The sequence below is a fragment of the Schistocerca serialis genome, chromosome 1 (assembly GCF_023864345.2).
Source record: "Schistocerca serialis cubense isolate TAMUIC-IGC-003099 chromosome 1, iqSchSeri2.2, whole genome shotgun sequence".
NCBI lineage: Eukaryota > Metazoa > Arthropoda > Insecta > Orthoptera > Acrididae > Schistocerca > Schistocerca serialis.
In genome coordinates, this window is record NC_064638.1 from 310,969,633 (window position 1) to 310,990,330 (window position 20,698).

At 37.4% G+C, this 20,698-nt stretch overlaps 1 protein-coding gene across 2 annotated transcripts in view; it reads left to right on the forward strand.

Annotated features, from left to right (window-relative positions):
* LOC126469544 (FACT complex subunit spt16) overlaps positions 1-20,698 on the forward strand; it is a 135,352-nt gene that overhangs the window by 65,445 nt on the left and 49,209 nt on the right. For both annotated transcript variants that reach the window (XM_050096665.1, XM_050096674.1), the window contains exons 11-15: positions 3,311-3,509; positions 3,741-3,979; positions 6,952-7,094; positions 16,196-16,378; positions 16,591-16,722. In XM_050096665.1, the coding sequence (XP_049952622.1) occupies positions 3,311-3,509; positions 3,741-3,979; positions 6,952-7,094; positions 16,196-16,378; positions 16,591-16,722 (896 nt within the window). The remainder of the gene's footprint in view (positions 1-3,310; positions 3,510-3,740; positions 3,980-6,951; positions 7,095-16,195; positions 16,379-16,590; positions 16,723-20,698) is intronic.

Consider the following 20,698-nt stretch of genomic DNA (forward strand, 5'->3'; position numbering starts at 1 on the left):
ATTTACCCATGTCCTCCTTGTGAGCGAGTCCCTGTCTTTGGAACTGAATGGCCTGTCCCTCCTTTTTAGTCTTCCCCAACGCATACCTCTTTTCTACCTGAGAGTGGAACTAATAGTTTCGAAATGTAGGAACAGTTTTTTTTCCACAATTTTAATTGTATGTATTGGCAGTACTAAAATTGCATCTTGTGAAGTACTGGCCAACATTCTGTCTTAAGAGATGTTCCTCCTCACCTGGTGGCTCATTGTGAGTAGGCAGTTGACAAATATTTCTCAGTTTTTGTGGTACTAGTTCTATTTTCATGTTGCAAGTCTTTACTTTTTTTTTCCTTTTAAATACTTTGCTCATGTGGTGTTGGGGTTTAGCCTGCAGTTGTGCCTGTGACAACTGAAAGAAGTACTATTTTTAGGTGAGATTTTACAAAGGTGGCTTGGCTTTAATCAGGACAGTACTTACTTGTTATTGGCTGTCCTCAGATACTTGTGGTCCCGTGCTGGGATTTGATTTCCACTTTTCTAAATTTTTCAGAAGTGTGGACCATTTGAGAAAGGGTGCTTTACATGGTACTTAACCTTTCCACTGTGTATGAGCATCCTACGCACATCTCATCCAAATGGTTTTATGTACACATCTGAAATCCTGCATGGTATCAGATCTATGGTGGTGGGACACGTGTGCCATCTTGGTTGAATCCATCTAGCAATGCAGGGACCACACTGCAGATGCTTGAACTGCAAACTCTCCATGTATTCTGAGGAACAAGTGCAACCCCCTCCCTCTCCCATGCCCCATGCGTTTTGTTGCTCTTGAAGGGGGTAGATAACAAGAAGGTGCTGAGGGCATTGAGATTTAGGGGAGAAATGAAGGGACCATCTCTTGTAACAGTGTGTGCCAAAAAGAGGGGGGGGGGGAGGGGCTCAGCTTTGTTCTACTTACACACTACTGTACACAAGAATATTATTATTATTATTATTATTATTGTACTCTTGAAGGTAACAGCTCCTCTAGTTTCTATGAGTCTTAAGTTTTTCACCCCATTTTAGACACAAGGAACAGAGCTACCCATCTTAATTTGGATTTACCTGACTATGACATGGTCTTTTTTCCCAAAATCATTGTTAAAAAAAATACATGGTAGTCTTGTATCCACAGATAGAGCTGTGGCTGCAGAGGTCAACTATTTTACATTGTGTAATAGCTTAATTTTGGTGTTGTTTTACATTCGGCGAGGAAGCTTTGGTAGTTGAAGTCATTTGCAGATTTAATTTGATTATTTCAGAATGATGGGATTGGGTACAGTGGCACCAGCATGGCTGAAGTTGAGGTGGGTAGTGGTGAGATGGCAACAAATTTTGTTGTACTGCCGACAATGGGAATACATCCCACACGCTTTGCTTATTGTGAACATTTACCATGTTTAAGTTGCAGTTCTTCTAAATGTAAATGTAATCAGTTCTGAATGGACATTACAAATGGATAAATGCAAAGACAATATACATTTCTACTGGAGACAAATTATCATAATAAATTTATACAGGAGACAATTTATTTGTAATGCAAATACGTTCACACACAACAATCTAAGCCCAGAACAATAAATGAAACGCTAGGTTCAATAATGGTGCTAAAGTAGCTGCTGCTCGACAGCACTGTTGATTCTCAAGGTTGGCAACCAAAGGTGAAGTCCGCTATTGACCGAAATGGTCAGATTTTTGCCAGTTCAGGACTAAGAACCCAAGAAGATAACATATTGTTGTTATTTAGTTAGTTTATTGCAGTAAGAATAGTAAATGTAGCGATTGATAAGGGGTGTAGGTCACAGGCTTGACTTGAGAAATGTAAATCTAAAAGTTTGGACTTCATAATTGGTTCATGCAAACAATATAAAACTGTTTTAAGTTCATGGTTACTCTGGTGTAGGGGCCACAAATAACTGTGTAGCAGGAAGAAAATTTGATATAACAGGAGTGAGTGTTTGTAGGTGTCATCAGATGAACAACAAATAGCCAGTTCGAAACAGCAAATGTTCAGGGCATCAAATTGAGAAAGGTATCATAAATTGGAGCAGCAAGTTGTTCAGTATGTGGGTGAGAAACACAATTAATGCTCCTTGATTACTTGAGAAATTATACAAATGAAGCTGTTGGAGTTAAAGAGTTCTTCTCCAACTCCTTGCATTGTGAAATACCAAGAAGGTAAGAGCTGGTGGTTGACACTGATAAAGGGGCCATGGCATATGTTGCTACACAGAACAACATTGCCTCAGCGACTTCTGTGGCTTTTAATGGAAAACTACTTGTGTGTAAGCATTTCTCGGTATAAGAAAACACAACAACTGATAACAATGTATGGTGTCAATTCTTCTTGTGCAGATCTTAACATACTTTATATCAGTAACAAAACAGTGGAAACTCCAGGTTGGAATATCAACAAAGTAGGAAAAGATAAATTGCTACTTACCGTGAAGATGACACATTCAGTTGTAGACAGGCACAATTAAGACACTTACACATAAGCTTTCGATCACAGCCTTCGTCAGAAAAAGAAAGAGAAGTACGCACCATTCATTCACACAAGCAAGCTGCTGCAGTTGACAGTCAAGTATGTGTGAGGTGTGCTTGCTTGTGTGAATGACTGGTCTCTGTTTCTCTTTCTTTTCCTGATGAAGGCTAAGGCTGATAGTTGATGTGTGAGTGTCTGTTAATTGTGCCGGTCTGCAATCTAACGTGTCATCGTTATGGTAAGTAGCAATCTTATCTTTTGCTACATTGTTTATATCAGTTACACAGTTTGTTAATTTGTTACATTAAAATTGAAAATTTCCCAAGGAGCCTCTTCAGAAAAGGGAATCGTTTTATATTTGTGATTGTCTTATTGTCAGTTAAATACATTATATCCTCCATTGGTGCCAGTGTTAGGGCAAAGACAGAGGAATGTGCCATCTGCCGCACATATTTATCCTAGGGGCCGTATCCCCCCCACCCTCTACTGTTTTTTAGTTCCTCTCATTGTGCTAACATTTCTAGTTACCTTGAGTTTCCTTTTAATCATCTCATTTAAAGTGCTCTTCTGCAAATTTTAGTCTGGATGACTTTGAGGCCTAGGAGCAGACAGTTCTTGCATCCTTATTTCACATCATTATTTTACATGAACATCTTGAGGATGGAAGGACTCATAGCCATTTAAATAAACAATAATGGGTTGCAATTGTTATTATTATTATTATTATCTTTTTTATAAAAACAATTACTCAGTAAGGTATTATTTATTTGGTTTTTGAGAAATTATTGTTTACTGCATACTTTTCAGATCGAAAATACGAAACTGTCATACTACCTGTATTTGGAATTCCTGTACCTTTCCATATCTCAACAATCAAGAATATTTCACAGTCAGTTGAAGGAGATTACACGTACCTGCGAATAAATTTTTTCCATCCTGGTGCAACTATGGGCCGTAATGAGGGTGGCACTTACCCACAACCTGATGCTACATTTGTGAAAGAAGTGTAAGTTTTTGTAATTACTTATTTGTGATCAACATAAGTACTCAAGTTTCCCAGTCCAGAAACAATCTTCTGCAGATTCCAATGGGAATTTGTATCAATTTTCTTTTTCACATGTTTCTTGAGAAATATAGAAAATTCACTAGTTCTACTATTGGTACAGCAACCAATATTAACTATTTGGGAGTAATACTACATAGAAAGTAATATACATTTGTTGTTTTTGTATTGCAGGACATACCGTAGCACCAATGTCAAAGAAGCTGGAGAGCTGTCAGCACCATCTTCGAATCTCAGCACTGCTTTTAGGTTAATAAAAGAAGTTCAGAAAAAGTTCAAAAATCGTGAGGCTGAAGAACGTGAGAAGGAAGACCTTGTAAAGCAGGATACACTTATTCTATCCCAGAATAAGGGCAATCCGAAACTGAAGGACTTGTACATACGACCCAACATTGTTGCTAAAAGAATGACGGGTATTACAATTGTTTAATTACTTATTAACAGCCAGTGATCCATGACTTGTTGAATTCATTATTCACAACTTGTGTGCCTAATCGATTTTAATCTTGCTTATGTCATGATGTAGATAATATTATGTTGTTTAACTTACAAAGTGTTTTGAGTCGTTGATAGGGACATAAACAAGCTTGAGACCATTGCTATCTTTCTTATATAAATCCTCCTTCAGAGCTATAGGTTTTACACACACACACACACACACACACACACACCTGATGGCTGGGATGGAGAAGCAACAGGTGAACGAGATAGACATGTGGTGCCACTTAGCTCATTCTATCCCCAAATAAGGAGAATTGTGGGCAGTACCTTATGATGTGGTACATGAATTGGAAGGAGGAGATAGGACAGATACAGAGGGAGACTGGAGGAGAAGGTGTGAAGCTAGGGTCATGGGGCGGGCAGAGGTGGAGATGGATGTGCAGCAGTGGCTCAAGGGGAATTAAAGGATTTAGGGTTGCATTGCAAGGATAACCCTCATCTTTGTAACTCAGTGAGGCTGTTGTAGTTAGAAGGATCCAAATGTCACAGATGTGAAACAATCACTGTAATAAAGCTAGTGTGCTCGGCAGGAGTTTCTGACACTGGGTGTTCAACTCCGCTCTTGGTCACAGTTTGACAGTGACCATTCATTTGTTGTGGGTGACAGCTGGTTTGTTGTCATATCCGCATAAAATACTGTACAGAAATTAAAGTGGAGTGGGTATATGATATAACCGCATTTACAGATGGCTCGCCTGTGATAAATGATGAGATAATCCTGTGAGGAGGCTGGAGTAAGATGTGCTGGTTGTATGTAAGTTGTGGCTATAAAATAACAGGACTGATGCTGTCACAGAGTAAGTGCACATGCACCAAAGATGAATGGGATGATCAGTAGGTGTGAAGCATGAAGTTGACTCAGTGGAATGTGGCATATCTGGTGTCTGTAGACAGATCAGTGTTGCCATGGCCTTTGTTTGTGTAAGAGCTGCTATTTTGTTTTGCTGCAAAAATAAATGTAATAATAGAGCAATGAATTGTCATGAAGTTTCACATGAAACTAGGAAGAACAGCTACTGAATCCTGTCTTCTATGAAAGGAAGTGTATGCTAAAGATGCTTTATCATGTACGTCAGTTTTTGAATGGTTCAGGCATTTCCAAGACGTTGAAGCTGATGATATCCAGGTCATCCTGCAACATTGAATACTAGTGCAAATATTGAAAAAGTAGGTATGATTCAATCTGGCCTTTGGTTGAGTAAGTTGATTGCCGATTTTGTAGAAATTGACAAAGAGTGCGTAAGGCAGATTTTACATAGCCAATTTAATATGTGGAAAGTGTGTGAGAAACAAGTGCTAAAAATTCTCATCAAACAAAAAGAAGCTCATGAAAATGTTTGTACTGACACTTTAAATACCGTTGAAAATGATCCTGATTTCTTGGAAAGAGTGATAACGTGACAAATCTTGGTTATTAACTTATGACCCAGGAACTGTGTGTCAGCCCATGCCTTGAAAGAGCCCAACTTCACCTAGAGTGAAAAAAGCTCTAATGACCAAATCAAGATTCAAGGGGATGATGATATTTTTTTAAAGAATACATGGAATTGTGTATCTTCACTGGGTTCCTGAAGGTCAGCCTGTTGAACAACAGGCTTGGAGTGTCATGTTTGCTTACATTCAAAAGAGAACTCTGTAATCCTACAGAAATCATACTGAGAGAAGTGTAACAAAGAAGTTTGTGAATCCTGTTGACATGTTTTTATTCAAAGTATTTGAGAAACAGTATTGTAGGTGAGAGAAATTAAATATAAAATTCATCATGTTCTGTTTGATGGTTAAAAGAACATAGATAAGATTTATAAAAATGTCATGATGAACTAAACCATGGCTCTGTATTTGTGGTATGTATATAAAAAATAAAGTTTTTAGGTTTTCTTATGGAAGAGGGAAATGATGAAAAAATGTTGATGAAAAGGTTAAATTAGAAGAAAAGTGATAAACCCGATAAATTTGTTTGCTTAGTAATTTATTTCTGAAGAGTGCATGGTAGTCTGAAAGATTATTTAATTTAATAGTGTGCAGCCCACACGCCATTGCATTGATCATGTCTCATACATTTCATGTGTGCCCCATTTAATAACAAGAACTTGAATGCCGAGAGAACAAATTGTTGAAGACATACTTTTCTACATATCAAGATATGCTCTTTTTCTAGTTATAGAACTATACCCTCTATTTGGCAATAACAAATGGTTACATTGTAGATCAGGGTTTTATACCAGTGAACCAGGAATGACAATCACAGTTCGGAAGAGAAGATTGTCAATGTAAATTCTACTAGTAAAATGCTTGTAATATATGTCATATTCCCATTCATTACTGTTTGTTGTGAATAGTCTACACAAGAGAAATTATTTGTGATCGCTGGACCTTGCATCTTATTTTATCAAATCATGATGTCATATTGAATGTCAGTCTCATTCCATCTGAAATGTGTGTGTACAAACCCTACACTAATGTCTCTTTAGAGGTAATGGTATAAATCAGCAGGAGAGATTCCATAGTGTTTGCAAGAATAAGGGCATGCAGTAACAGATAGAAGCTTTGCATTGTTTAAGGTTCTTTTGCTTTTGTTTCTTCTGCCTTAACTTATCCTGTATCTTCACAGGGTCGAAATGTTGATCTGGATTTGACCATGTCAGCAAGAAAGCCAATATTATCAGAGTCTATTGACAAATGTGAATTAAGAACATTCAGTTCTACACCCATTTTATTCTACACCCGTCAACATCTGTTAAAATGTCGTAATTGTAAACTTGTACTTATGTATGTGGTGGTGGTGGTGGTGGTGGTGGTGGTGGTGGTGGTAATAATGATGATGTTGTGTCTTTTGTAACATAAGTGAGTGAGCAATATATTAGGTTAAAAATCTTCTCTCCAGGTTCATTAGAGGCTCATGTGAATGGCTTCAGATACACTTCCGTTCGTGGTGATAAGGTGGATATCTTGTATAACAACATTAAGAATGCCTTCTTTCAACCCTGTGACGGTGAAATGATCATCTTACTCCACTTTCATCTCAAGGTACAGTATCAGTAAATTATAATAATCTCTCTCTATTGTAGCCAGTTACATTCGGAAATGGTAGATATTTATTTAACATTTCAGCCTACTTAAGATTTTTGCTGATCTCAGCATGGATATGAATTAAACATCCTTTTGTAATTCATTCAGGTTTGGTTAGAAAAGCTCTGGCCTAAAGTAAATCATTTAGAAGTAGAGGAGATAACACACGGAATAGCAGATGCTTGGGGTTGTTGCCAGGCACACAAAAAGGAATGAAAACTTTGCCAGCTTTCATATTAATTCTTTAATGACTTAGAGCGCACCTCGCTCTCCCCCAACCCCCCAAAAAACCACACACACACACACACACACACACACACACACACAAACGAGAGAGAGAGAGAGAGAGCACAAGGTAGTTGTATAGGAATGAAAAAGAGAAACTTTTTTTAATGGCCTACTTTCAAAGTACCGTATTTACCTGATTATATGACAAGGTTTTTTCCCAAATGGTCGTTCAAAAAATGCAGGGTTGTCTTACATTAGCAGATAAAACTATTCCTGCTATGGTTAACATCGTTACATTTTTTATTTGAATGTATTGGGGTTTGTCTTATATTTACATACGAAGGTCACATGCAGATTTATTTTAAAGAATTCGGAAGGATAGGGCAAGGCAATGATACTCGTGTTCACACAGGCTCAGTATTTCTCAATATGCTGAAGCACTCAGTATAGTATCGACGTTGCTTGAACAAGCATGTGACATTTGACTTGTGTGGCATGAGTGCAAGAGATATATGAGAAACTATGAACTAGGCTCTACAACAATCTATTGCTCTGCTTAAAATTTGGCAATTTTGTGAGACACAGGAGGAAATAGTACTAAATTCTATCATCTTACAAACTCTTGTTGTGTTAGAATAAATTTGCAGTAAAAGTTCTCATATATGTATGGATACCGTGTGCAAACATTAATGCTGCTTTTTAAGTAAAGAAATGTTGTGTCTCAAAAAATATTACTTGATTCTGAACCCAGATAAACACTTCATTTGATTATGAGAGATTATAATGATTTACTAAGTGGCTTGCAAATGAGAAATTCGGTCACTGTTCACATCTTGCAATAACGGGTAAAAACATTACCAACTGGTAATCAGCTTTAGAACATGAGGGTAACATTAAAATGAAACAAGAAGGAAAATTAATACAGAATGAAATGTCTAACAAACGAAATAAACCATATTAGACTGATTGTAATTTTTGTCACGGGAATAAATTACAGTGGCAAGATCAGTCACGGAGATAAGGACCAACAGATGTCAGTAGATCACAGAACGAGTGAACGTTCGAAAATTAAACTGAATCGTGAGTGTGATTTTTTATTTATGTATTAGTTGCTATTGTTACATATGACTTGCGCTCTAGAAGATATTGCAGTCTGTGTTTTGCACTTGGTTAAGCACAGCACTGGGGAAGGGTTGGAGGGGGAATAGTGATATCAGCTAGGCTGAGAACCAGATGAGTTAAGAGGGGGAATAGTGAGAGGGCAGCAAATTTGGCTATTTAAGAACATATATCACATTAAAACTACAATTTGCCCTAGTTCATTTGTAGTCGGATTTGAATCGACTTTGAAATTTGACAAACACTCAACAAAATAGTATTCATTTCTGCAGTAGGCTGTAAAGTCTAGTTGGGGTCACTGATGTACTTACGTGTTTCATGCTACATTGTTGTCAACAATCGCTGTGATGCATGACGGGAACAAAAGGGGTGCATCAACAGCAGGTTCTGTGCAGCCAATGAGGGAGCAATGGACAGATGATAAGTTTGAAAGCAAGAGACATTGCCGTGTCCTCACATCATTACAGAAGCGAAATCGTATATATATTAGGATAAAAAAGGCTGTGTCCTCAGGCCCCATGTTAACCAGAACCTCAAAAATCGTAACATATTTGGAAGAAACAACCAAATAGTGCAACACTAAAATATAAATTTCACAGTTGTGTTGTTAGGATGGTTAAAAATGATGATACCGCAGACAACAGGGTTAGTAAGTGAAAAATGTAGAAAAGAAAATGGCCGGCAAATTAATGTGAATCATTTCTTTTAATTTATTTTATGTCTCCTTGCAGTATCAAAAAGTAGACAGTCAATAATTGTTATAAATTTAGAACAAGTGTAGTGTTAACTTTTTAGCCAGATGCTTTATGTCAATAAAACAGTTTGTAATTTTTATTTGTCAGAATATGTTAAAAATAAATTCTTCTCAAGAAACCTCTTAAGAAAGGAGGTTTGTCGTCTTATAATGAGGGTTGTCTTATGCTTGGGTAAATAGGGTGGTCATCTTTGGCTTAATGTAACAATCGTAGCAGTTTTTGCACATTATTGGTAGTCCACTGGCTGTAGGATGTTCAGTGGTTTCTGTGATTAATATGCTTCTCATCAGTGCAACTAAAATGTTACTCTTTCAGTTGGAATTAAATAGTGGCGATGTCATTGATTAACAGGAAGTGGCTCACAAGTAGTGAATGGTTTGTCAGTTTTTTAGAGTGAGGGAACCCCACTATAAATTGTTCCATCTTTGGATTGTTAACTTATAACGTTTTTTTGTCAAGAGCGTAAAAATATTATAGGTGAATATTACACTTGACGTTCTAGTTACTGGAATGTACAACTTTCTTACAAATGAATGAGACTTTTTGAATTACTAAAGAACCTTTGTTTTGGTATGTAGGTTGTGTGTCTATTCCATTTTGGTATTAAACTAGCTCCCTATGATTAAGAAAAATTTGTCAGAATCAACCAGCTCGGTGGCAGTGGGTATATAATAATTACAGATGTTTTCTTGCACACCACCAGAATGTAAGAACAGTCTGCATAGCATCACAAAAAACTAAATCGGAAATCTTGTGAGCAGCAGAAGGAACTAGTGGAGGCACATGTTGACTCAAATGGATTTTGTTTGTAGACAATCTCAGTTTATTCAACATATTTTAAAAGTATACAAATTTTCAACTCCAGTATCACTTTATTTGTGACAGGCCATGTACACATTTTTTGGCGTAATGCAAGTTCATATCAGTACTACTAAGCTGTTCCTGAAACTAGCTGATCAATATTGATGTATTTTGTCTCAATATAAGGACATAAATAAAGATGAAAAGCAATTGCACTCCAAATATGCTACATTAAGTAGTTCCTGGTAATGTGGTCAATCTCGTTTCTTATGAGTCGGGATAGTACATTATTGTTTCTGAAGTTCTGCGTAGCAACACTCCACCAAACTTTTGCTATCCTCTACAGACTCCTTACAATCTTTGGTACCTTAAAACCAAATTAATGAGATTGCTTTGCTCAAAATATGAGCTCAAAATTTGTTCACAGGAACCCTATTTATTATTCCTGCACTCCTCATCTGAATTTAATTGGGAAAACCTTACTGTGTGGTTCAGTGTGAAATCTCCTCATCCGTGAACATCACAATGGGTTGTAGAGTTTGGACGTAGATGATATAACATAGATGTATCTAAAAACAAAGATGATGTGACTTGCCAAACGAAAGCGCTGACAGGTTGCTAGATACACAAACAAACACACAAAATTCAAGCTTTCGCAACCAACGGTTGCTTCATCAGGAAAGAGGGATTCCCTCTTTCCTGATGAAGCAACCGTTGGTTGCGAAAGCTTGAATTTTGTGTGTATGTTGTGTTTGTTTGTGTATCTATCAACCTGCCAGCGCTTTCGTTTGGTAAGTCACATCATCTTTGTTTTTAGATGTATTTTTCCCACGTGGAATGTTTCCCTCTATTATATAACATAGATGGGATGATATGGAATTTCCTTATGCTTTTAAGAATATTCAGTGAAGGTCTTGTCTTGCTTGGTCAATCATTTCAAAATACGTAGAAACAAAAGAGAGCAGTCGTAATAGAACCATAAAAAACAAAGAAATCCACACATTTGTGAAGTTATCATGTTACTGACTACTGTTTTAAATGAATATGGCGACGTACAGGGACTTGCGGTCAAACATAATTTTAAGCAAAATGTTCCCATTTTCTTGATTTTTGTTTACACTTAATGCACTATAATATTTTGAAAAGGAAGATTATAGGTAACTATTTTATCGTGTAACCACAAACATTTTCCTTTTCATCATTGTATAATGTCATACATGCAGTGCTGTTTACAAACTTGCCATATTTGAATATTCATAGTATGTGTGAGGTATCATTACTACTCTATCACATAGTCAATGGCTGTAAGGAATTTTTATGATTGCTTTAGTGCTAAGTTCTATCCAGTGCCAGATTAGGGTGTGGGATGATAATTAATTTACATTTAAAGCATGTCAAGGGAGCTTTGTGATGCTTTCCTGGAAAATGGTCATCTGTTCAGTTCTTCTCTCTAGTTGGTAGTTGCCTGTTACCAACATATTCTTAGCTTAAACAGACCAATTCACATAGATGAACTATGGTATAAAAACTGAAGATTGCTTAGTAATTAGGATGTCATATTTTATCTTTCCAAGCAGCTCATTCATTTGTCTGTGGATCATAATTATGATGGGCATGGCTATTTTACAAACCGATTACATAGTTAAGAAAACAATTTACTTTACATGTTTTAATTTGTTACTGGTATTGTGACTACATAAGCTCTCCTAGCTTACTTGTTTGCAGTATTCTTCTAAGGAATTTTAATACCCGATCCTAAAATTAGCTTCACATAAATTATCAGTAGTCTACCTGTTTACTTTCTTCAGATGGGAGACTGTTGCCAAGCCTTGCCGAAGTAGATGTCACCACTAGACACAGCAATGTTATATAGGCTGCAGAAAATGGACGTGCACTTTAAGCTGCCATTTCTGCCCCGTTTAATGTAAACATTAAGTGGCACTTTGTGCTAACTGCTAAGAAGAAAGAATTATCATTTTCCAAAATTACCAAAATTTATATAGACAGCAAAGATAAAGTGCATTCTGTTTTGATGCACGTTAATGCAAGGATCCACGACTTCCATAAATTAAAACCCATATTTCTGTTAATCAGATTGCTATAATCTTTCGACCTCTTCTCCTATTGCATGCTGTGCTTCTTAGTCAAAGAGTGCTCACCACCAAAGATTTCTCAGTTTGTTGTAACGTTGTGTTATGGTGTTCTACACACCTTTTTAACATTCTAGTCTCCTTCAGCTTCGCCTCAGTGACATAGTACTTGTGTAAGTAGCATGTCACTGAGCTTCCAGGAATACTCTAGTATTGAAATTTCGTGACAGGTTCAAACTGTGTGCTTGACTTGGGCTTCACGCTGGGACTTCTGCCTTTAGTGGGCAAGTGATCTAACAGCTGAGTTATTCAAACATGATGCACAACCTTTCCTCGCAGTCTTTCTTTCGGCACTACGTAATCCCCTACCTTTGAACTTCGCAGAAGTCCTCCTACATACCTTGTGGGACTAGCTCTCCTGCAGAGTGAAAATTCATTCTGGAAACCATTCCCCCAGGGTGTGACTTAAGTTACGTCTCCACAGTATTCTTTCTTCTGGGTGTGCTGGTTCCACAAGGTATGTAGGAGAACTATTTTGAAGTTTGGAAACAAGTGATACGAGGTACTGGTGGAAATACAGTTGTGAGGGCAGGTTGTTCATGGAGAGCTCTGTCAGTAGAGCACTTTCTCACAAAAAAACAAAGATACCAAGTTTTCAAGTCATGGGCCAGCACAAAATTGTAATCTGCTAGAGTGAAAATTCATTCTGGATACTGCAGTGTTAGTTGCCTGGTGAAATTCAATACCTCTGGAATAGTTCTAAACCCCAAAGCTCAACAGATATGCTCCTCTACTCTGCTGAAACATTATTATAAGAGTTCCATCATAATCATGGTGCTGAAATGGAGACCATTAAAACATTCCAAGAAATGATTAAGAACATCTAATCCATGTGCCCTAAACATGACTGCATTGTCAGTGTATCTGAAGTCACAAATTGTCTTTATATTTCTGCCAAAACAACTGCTCTTGTTAAGTCACTGCACAGAGTGTTTTCTCAAAGTGACCAGTTAGTAGTGGTTTGTTAAGTATGGTAAAACAGCAAGGAAAAAGTCTGTGTTTCCTAAACAAGTCACCTTATTTTTTGACATAGTCTCCTTTGAGGCATATACACTTTGGTCCAGCAGTCCTCCAGCTTTTTCATCCCATCGGAAAAAGAGATTCTGTCACACTCTGCAAAATACTGGTTGACTGTGCAGTGTTACGTGGCTTTATGCTTAATTACAGACTTACTATTTTATCAGTTGATTTGTTTTCACCATGTAACGCCCACTGTTTACGTCCTTCTTCGTTGCTGAGCGATGTATCACTTTTCGTTCTGACGCCGTAACTCTTCCTTTCCTATATCTTTACTACTTTTTATCTATATAAATGATGAACTATTGGTTTTGCCGTTTAACAACTTTTTAATAACTGTGGAAGTATTACAGGCATCGGGTCCCACGTAACGTGTAACCCGCCTATACGTTTTACATGAACCTTTCAAGACTCGATCGATCTGTTTACAAAGAGAAAGCAGAATATCTCTTCCTTTGACGTTGTACAACGACGACGTAGGAAGCTCGACGCCCTCGCGGCCCAGGCTCTTCCATGGCTCGCGGTAGTTTGCAGCATTCGTTTTATTCTTTGCCCACTTGCTGCTATGTCGAACTTTCGTGGTGATCGTTGGGCTACGTTTTCCATGTTTTCTGCAACATAAATAAACTTTCTTCCCACAGTATTTATGAAAACCCAAAAACAAACTTAAAGAACATAATAATAATAATAATAACTGTTCTTACAATTATTCGTATAAGTCTTGGTCGATTTAATGAGGGGTGGGACAGGCCTCAGCCTTGTGACACCACAACTGCAACTGTCATTCCTCATTTGATGGAAATTTCTTCCCAGCAAGCCAAAGTTTCAAGTTAGGGAACACGAAGAAGTCACTTGGGGGCTAAGTATGGTGAATAGGGTCGATGAGGAACAAATTAAAAGCCCAATTCATGCGCTTTTCCCATTGTTATTGCCGATGTGAGAGTTGGGGCATCATGCTGGTGAAAGAGCACTTCTTTCATGCTGATCTGGTCTATTTTTCAGCCAACACAAGTTTCAAATGATCCAACAATGAAGCACAATAGGGTCCAGTTATGATACTGCCGGTTTCAAACCCGTCTGTGAGGATTATTCGATAAGAATCCTACAAACACAGTGGCCATCACCTTAGCAGCTGAAAAAATAGTCTTTGCCTTCTTTGGTGCACCAGCCATTGTCCATTGCTTGGACTGCTGTTTTGACTCTAGTGTTTAATGATGCAGCCGGCTTTCATCAGCAGTCACAAATTGAAGCAAAAAGTCTTACTTATTGTAATTAATCATAGCCAAACATTGTGTTGAAATGTTGTGCCAGATGCGCTGTTGGTCGACTGTGAGCAATTGCAGCACCCACCTCGCATACAGATTCTTCATAGGCAATTCTCCATGCAGGTCAAGATATTATGCACCCCCTCAGTTTAGATGCCTAAAGTATCAGCAATCTAATGAATTTTTATTTGGAAGTCTTGCACTAGATCATGAATTTTGTCAATGGTTTCCATTGTGGTGATCCCAATTGTGTGCTTAATTTTCAGTGCTTGTACGACCATGTTTAAATTCACTAATCCAAAAGTAAATGGTCTTCAATGATGGTGCAGAATCCTTGTTAACTCTATCCGATTCTGTTAGTCCAACCCTTCAAATCAAATTATTTAATTACAGAATGAATCTTAGTTTTCTCCAATTTCGATTGCAGTTGACACACTAATCAATTCAGATGGCCTTCAACAATGAACTGTTATGTGGTACATTGTTGAAATTCGTGATATGAGCCTTGACATACCATGAAGGCGCAACAAAAATGTTCCATTCTTTCATTCAAAATTTACCAGACTTATCGAACCACCTACGCAGATGGGGACAGCATACTTTGGCACATGTATCATACATTTCCTGCAGCTTGTGTGAGACTGTGTTTAGTGTAGCCAATGTTAGGCAACAGCATTTCATCCAAAGATAAAAGCCAGATGAACTGGTGATTTTAGGGTCAGGCAGCAAATTTGAGAATAATGCATGTGATGTTAGTTTGCATCAAGTGTTGAATGACATCAATGCGTCACACTTTGTTATGCTCTATAAGATGATTTGTCTGCCGATGCAAATTAGGTTCTCAGATGTACAGGTTTAGTTTAAGTTACTCCACAAAAATAAAAAAAAAAGACTGCTGATTGTGGTAATTTTTGATTTAGAAAAAAAGATTAATGAAATATTATAATAATGGATCCATTCATCAAGTGCATATTGGGTTGGTGAGAATGGAATATTTCTATGGTTAGGAGACTGGTTTATAAAAGTGATGGGATTTTGTGGTTTCTCTATTTTAGTTTGAGGGCAAACTTGTATTTTACTAGAAAAATAAATTGATTTGCTTTGAGCATTTTTCCAAAATGTGTTTCCTTCTGATTCAAGTAATAGTATAAAAAAATCAGTGGTTTCTATCTCGATGGGTTTATCTACTGAGACCGCTCTTGATATTTGGATTTCATCCAGAAAATTCAGAAATATAAAATTAGCAAATTAGGTATCATGCTGCATTTAAGGAAATTTCTACTTTGATTTTCAAATTTTCTCAGCCATTTACAGTTAGCCTTGAAAACTCTGTCTTTGTACTTAGTATTTTACAGAATACTTTGACCTCTGATGTGCTGAACCTTCGGTGCCTTTTAGTATGAATGAAATGTATAGAGAATTTTCATTGTAGGATCACTCATCAGAATTTAGTATCTGCTCACCAGTGAGACTGTTGTCTGACCAGTTTTAAAGTGTATTTGTCTTCAGTTGAATTACATAATTTTATATTTGACAACTTTTTGAATTATTTCCATTGTACCACATCAAATTTTGGTGTTGAATATCTTCAAAGCATTATAGATTACAGCTGCCCTGTACGATACACATAGTGTGCTGTATATATTTAATATGGGGGGGGGGGGGGTGCAGGGGGCGAAGATCACTGTATTTATTGTTCAACATTTCTTCTTATTTTTGTGTAGCATGCCATTATGTTTGGAAAGAAGAAACATGTGGATGTTCAGTTTTACACAGAAGTTGGAGAAATCACAACAGACTTGGGGAAGCATCAACACATGCATGATCGTGATGATCTTGCAGCTGAACAGTCTGAACGGGAGTTAAGACATAAACTGAAGACAGCATTCAGGAGTTTTTGTGAAAAGGTAACTACTAGAACACAGTTAAATAGTGTTGCGGCACAAAAGATCACTTATTGTATTCACTGTCTAATGTTCTTTGCATCTGATATTTAAAAAAATCTGTGTTGTATCGCTAAAATAAAAAGGATAAACATTAGTACTAAGATTGTTTTTGTCAGTAGAATCCTAACATTTGTCTTTATTGTAACTGAAAATCTAGTTATGCTTTTGTTTAGGTGGAGGCAATGACAAAACAAGAAATAGAATTTGATACTCCATTCCGAGAGCTAGGCTTTCCTGGTGCACCTTTCCGAAGTTCTGTACTACTGCAGCCAACGAGTGGCTGTCTTGTAAACCTTACTGAGTGGGTGAGTTACGTATTTATCATGGTTTCATAAAATATTAAGAGAAGAGTTTCCACACAGTTTGTGAGTATTTCTTACTGTTAAAATAGGAAGAAGGAATATATCTCAATCACAACTTCACAGCATTCACATTACTTCGCCGAGATATGTTCTGTGACAATACTGAAGTGTAAAATATTACAGACAAAACAACAACTCTCCTTGTTATCCTGTGATCAGAAATAGATTTTTTTTCCTTTTTTCCCCCAGGAAGTGTCCTTGCTATCTGTGTGTAACATTTTTACCGATTATTGCAGATTGGTTGCCTATTGCCTTCTGCAGTGTGTTCATATTGTGTGCTCCAGCTGTTCTTATAAGCACTAACGAACACTACCATACCTTCACATTTTTCGGTAAAAGATTATCACAAAACAGTTGCTAAGTTTATTACAGTTGAATTGTGTAAATACATGGATTCAGTTTTGCATATTGATGACTGAAAATCTTTCATAGGTTTTTAAGGATGCCCATAAGTATAGTAGCTGCAAGACAAATGCCAGCTCTAGGTCAATTAAAAGTTACTATTTGCACGTGGGCTCAAAACTTGACACTGCTTGTAAATGGTCAGTTGACTCTCTTGTTCACTGCATGGAAGTGTAGACACGAACTTATTCCCAGGCATCTGACATTTGCCACTCAGTGAGATGATGGTGTGGTGGCCCACTAAATTGGACTGTAAGATTCAACAATTGTGGTAATGTTTTCTATACTTTCTGCAAACCATTTTATACAAAGGACTGAATTGCTCCCGTAAGTAATCCAGTAAAATAATTGCCATTTCTTTCGCTCATCCTCATTTTACATCAGCTGGACTCAACTGTAGTTGACCTCACTGATGATATGTAGTCATTAATCTACATCTAAATCTCCATATATGTACATACTTTGCAAGCTGCCGTATGGTGTGTGGCAGAAAGTACTTTGTACCACTGCTAGTCATTACCTTTCCTGTTCCACTTGCAAATAGAGCAAGGGAAAAAATTACTGGCTGTTTCCGTACGAGCAGCAATTTCTCGTATCTTCGTGGTGGCAAAATGTACATTATATAATCAATCTGCAGTCAGCTTCAAATGCCGGTTCTACAAGTTTTCTCAATAGTGTTGCATGAAAAGAAGTTGCCTTCCCTCCAGGGATTTCCCCCAAACACTTGAGCAGTACTCAAGAATTTGTTGCACTAGTGTTCTATAAGGGGTGCTCAAAAGAAAAGGTGTGAAATAACACTGTGACTATAAATGAAGTCTTTATTGAAAAGTAATTACTACAGACCTGAGCACAGGTATCCCACTGTTTCCCAAAATTTCTGTGGCTGTGACTGGGGCCAGTCCCCAACTATGACATTCATTTGTCATCAGTGTTGAAGCACTTTCCTTTGAGTTTTTTTTTTTTTTTTATTACCAAACACGTGAAAGTTGCAGGGCATCATATCTGGGCTGTAGGGCAGATGCTTAGTTTGCTCCCACTTGAGCTTGGGCATTACACTTTGTGCGGGCTTGCATAGGCTACTGAGTGTCTCACTGTATACGATATTGTTAATGGTTTTTCTCTGGTAACCAACTTGTCGGTTGAGGGCATAACTTTGTGAATTTTTTAACGGGTGGTGATGTCACTAATTTTGTGTCCCTATATGTCTCACTATGTTATCCCAAATTCAGCAAATGCAAATTACAACTGGTTTGGCAAGTATGACATTTTGTGTTTTTTCATTTTTACATTTTTTATGTATGTGGTCACCTTTACAGAGGAACCAATAAACTGCTGTTGACCATTTGCTTTCCCTCCTATAATCCTTACATGGTCATTTCATTTCACATCACTTTGCAATGTTGCTCCTGGGTATTTAATTGACTTGACTGTGTTAAGCAGCACATTCATCACACGAACTAGAAATTTTGCCTTAAGTCATCTGTACCATCCCCCTGTCACTCGACGACAACATCTTCCCGTACTCAACAACATATCAGAAAATGGCTTCAGAGTGCTGCTCACACTGTCCATCAGATTTAGAGAATAAGATCAGTCTTATCACACTTCCTTGGAGCACTCCTGACAATACCCTTGTCCCTGATGAACACTCACCATCGAGGACAACATACTATGTCCTAATACTTAAGAAGTCTTCAAGCCACTCACGTATGCGGGAACCTATTCCACATGCTCATACCTTCATTAACAGTCTCCAGTGGAGCACCATGTCAAACACCTTTTGGAAAGCTAGTATATGGAATCTGCCTGTTGCCTTTCATCTATGTTTCGCTGGATATCATGCGAGGAAAGGGCAAGCTGAGTTTCACACAAGCGATGCTTTCTGCAAAATCATGCTGATTTGTGCAATTAATGGTGATTAGTGGTTTGAAGAGATCAACACAGAGCCGTCTCCCTCTGCCCCCTCCCCCCTTTAATTTGCTTGAATGAACTGTCTTTATACTTAGATGACAATAACTTAATGATTAATTGACGTTTCAGCAAATCGAATGATAGGAAACCAGGCACCAGCAAACTGCAGTTCTTTCTCAGGTTCTGCACGCTTGCAGTGTTGTCAGTTTTGTGTGTAGCATTTGCAGACCCTTGACGGGTGAGGAAGGTTACATAGAGTGTAGGGGGTTGAGTTAGACACACAGTAATTTATCCTGAATGTGTGAGCATATGGCATGCTGTGTACCACCTAGCATCACTGCACAAGCTACGGGAATTCCCAAGATTTGTGTTGGCCAATTCAGACGAGATCAGTTGGAGAGGCCAAATACTTCCTTGCTTTGACGAATGTTCAAGGAAGTACTTGTCTATAATGCCAGAAATAAAAATTGAGTACCACAGCTATTTTTGTTAAAAAGCAGACTGTAAAAAGTATCTGCACTTTGTGCGTAGATAGTGGCAGAAAATATGTGAACAGTATTTTAAAAATCTATTTCAGACAAGAAAGAATCTGACATCGGACCACAGCAGAATACACACAAAAACAAAATGGAGTAACTAAGAGTTAACCCTTTTGCAGTCACCCGATTTGGAGTGGTGTGTGCTAAAAATGTCATACGTATTTATACTGTTATGCTACATTCTATTTAAATTGCCATATATCATTCAGTATTCACTTTAAAAATATGAAAAAATTACCTCTTATCCATAAAAGTATGTAGAATATTATGGCTTACACAGATTATCATAATGTTTCAAATGAATTTGATTGAGACAGTCCAAATAAAATATATATATTTTTTAATATTATAAATTTGACTTTGATTTCATATATCCAACACTGTGCTTCAATTTAAGAAGGCTAACTACAGTCAATAGAAGCTACACACATTTATGAGTAAAATGACATGAGGGATATCAAATTTGTGTTATTGTTTAGAAAGATAACAATTATTTATTTGAAGAGAACGTTACAGAATTTCCATGTCTACAGTATGACTTAGCATTTGTGTTTAGGAAAACATTCACCATGTAACCCTTATTACACCTATTGCAAGCAGTTCTTGACCTTCTTTTCCTTCCCTCACTAGTACACACACAGCATCTTGATTCTTTCTTCTCTGGAAGTTTTCTCAAACCCGGAAAACCACGAGGATCATCAGCTGCAAATGCTGTAATAGGGAAGTGTGACATTTAATGGTAACTAGACTCTCATCAATACTAAGTTGTTCATGAGGTGTGTAATGATGTCTAAATATATTATTAGCATCATCTACCAATGGATGGTACCTGATACATGGGTGATAATCAGGATGGCTTGGTGCTGGACATTTCTCACTATCCACAAGATGAAAGAATTTCATAAGATGCCTAAATCGGGGGGGCAGAAAATGTTTTACCAAACCATGGAAGTGTCTGTGATGGTTTTGTGCTCCAGTATGAGAGCATTGTGGGCCTTTTATTGAGTCCCATATTTAGTAAGTAAGCAATAAAACCTCTTACCTCGGTACTTCTCACATTCTTCCAT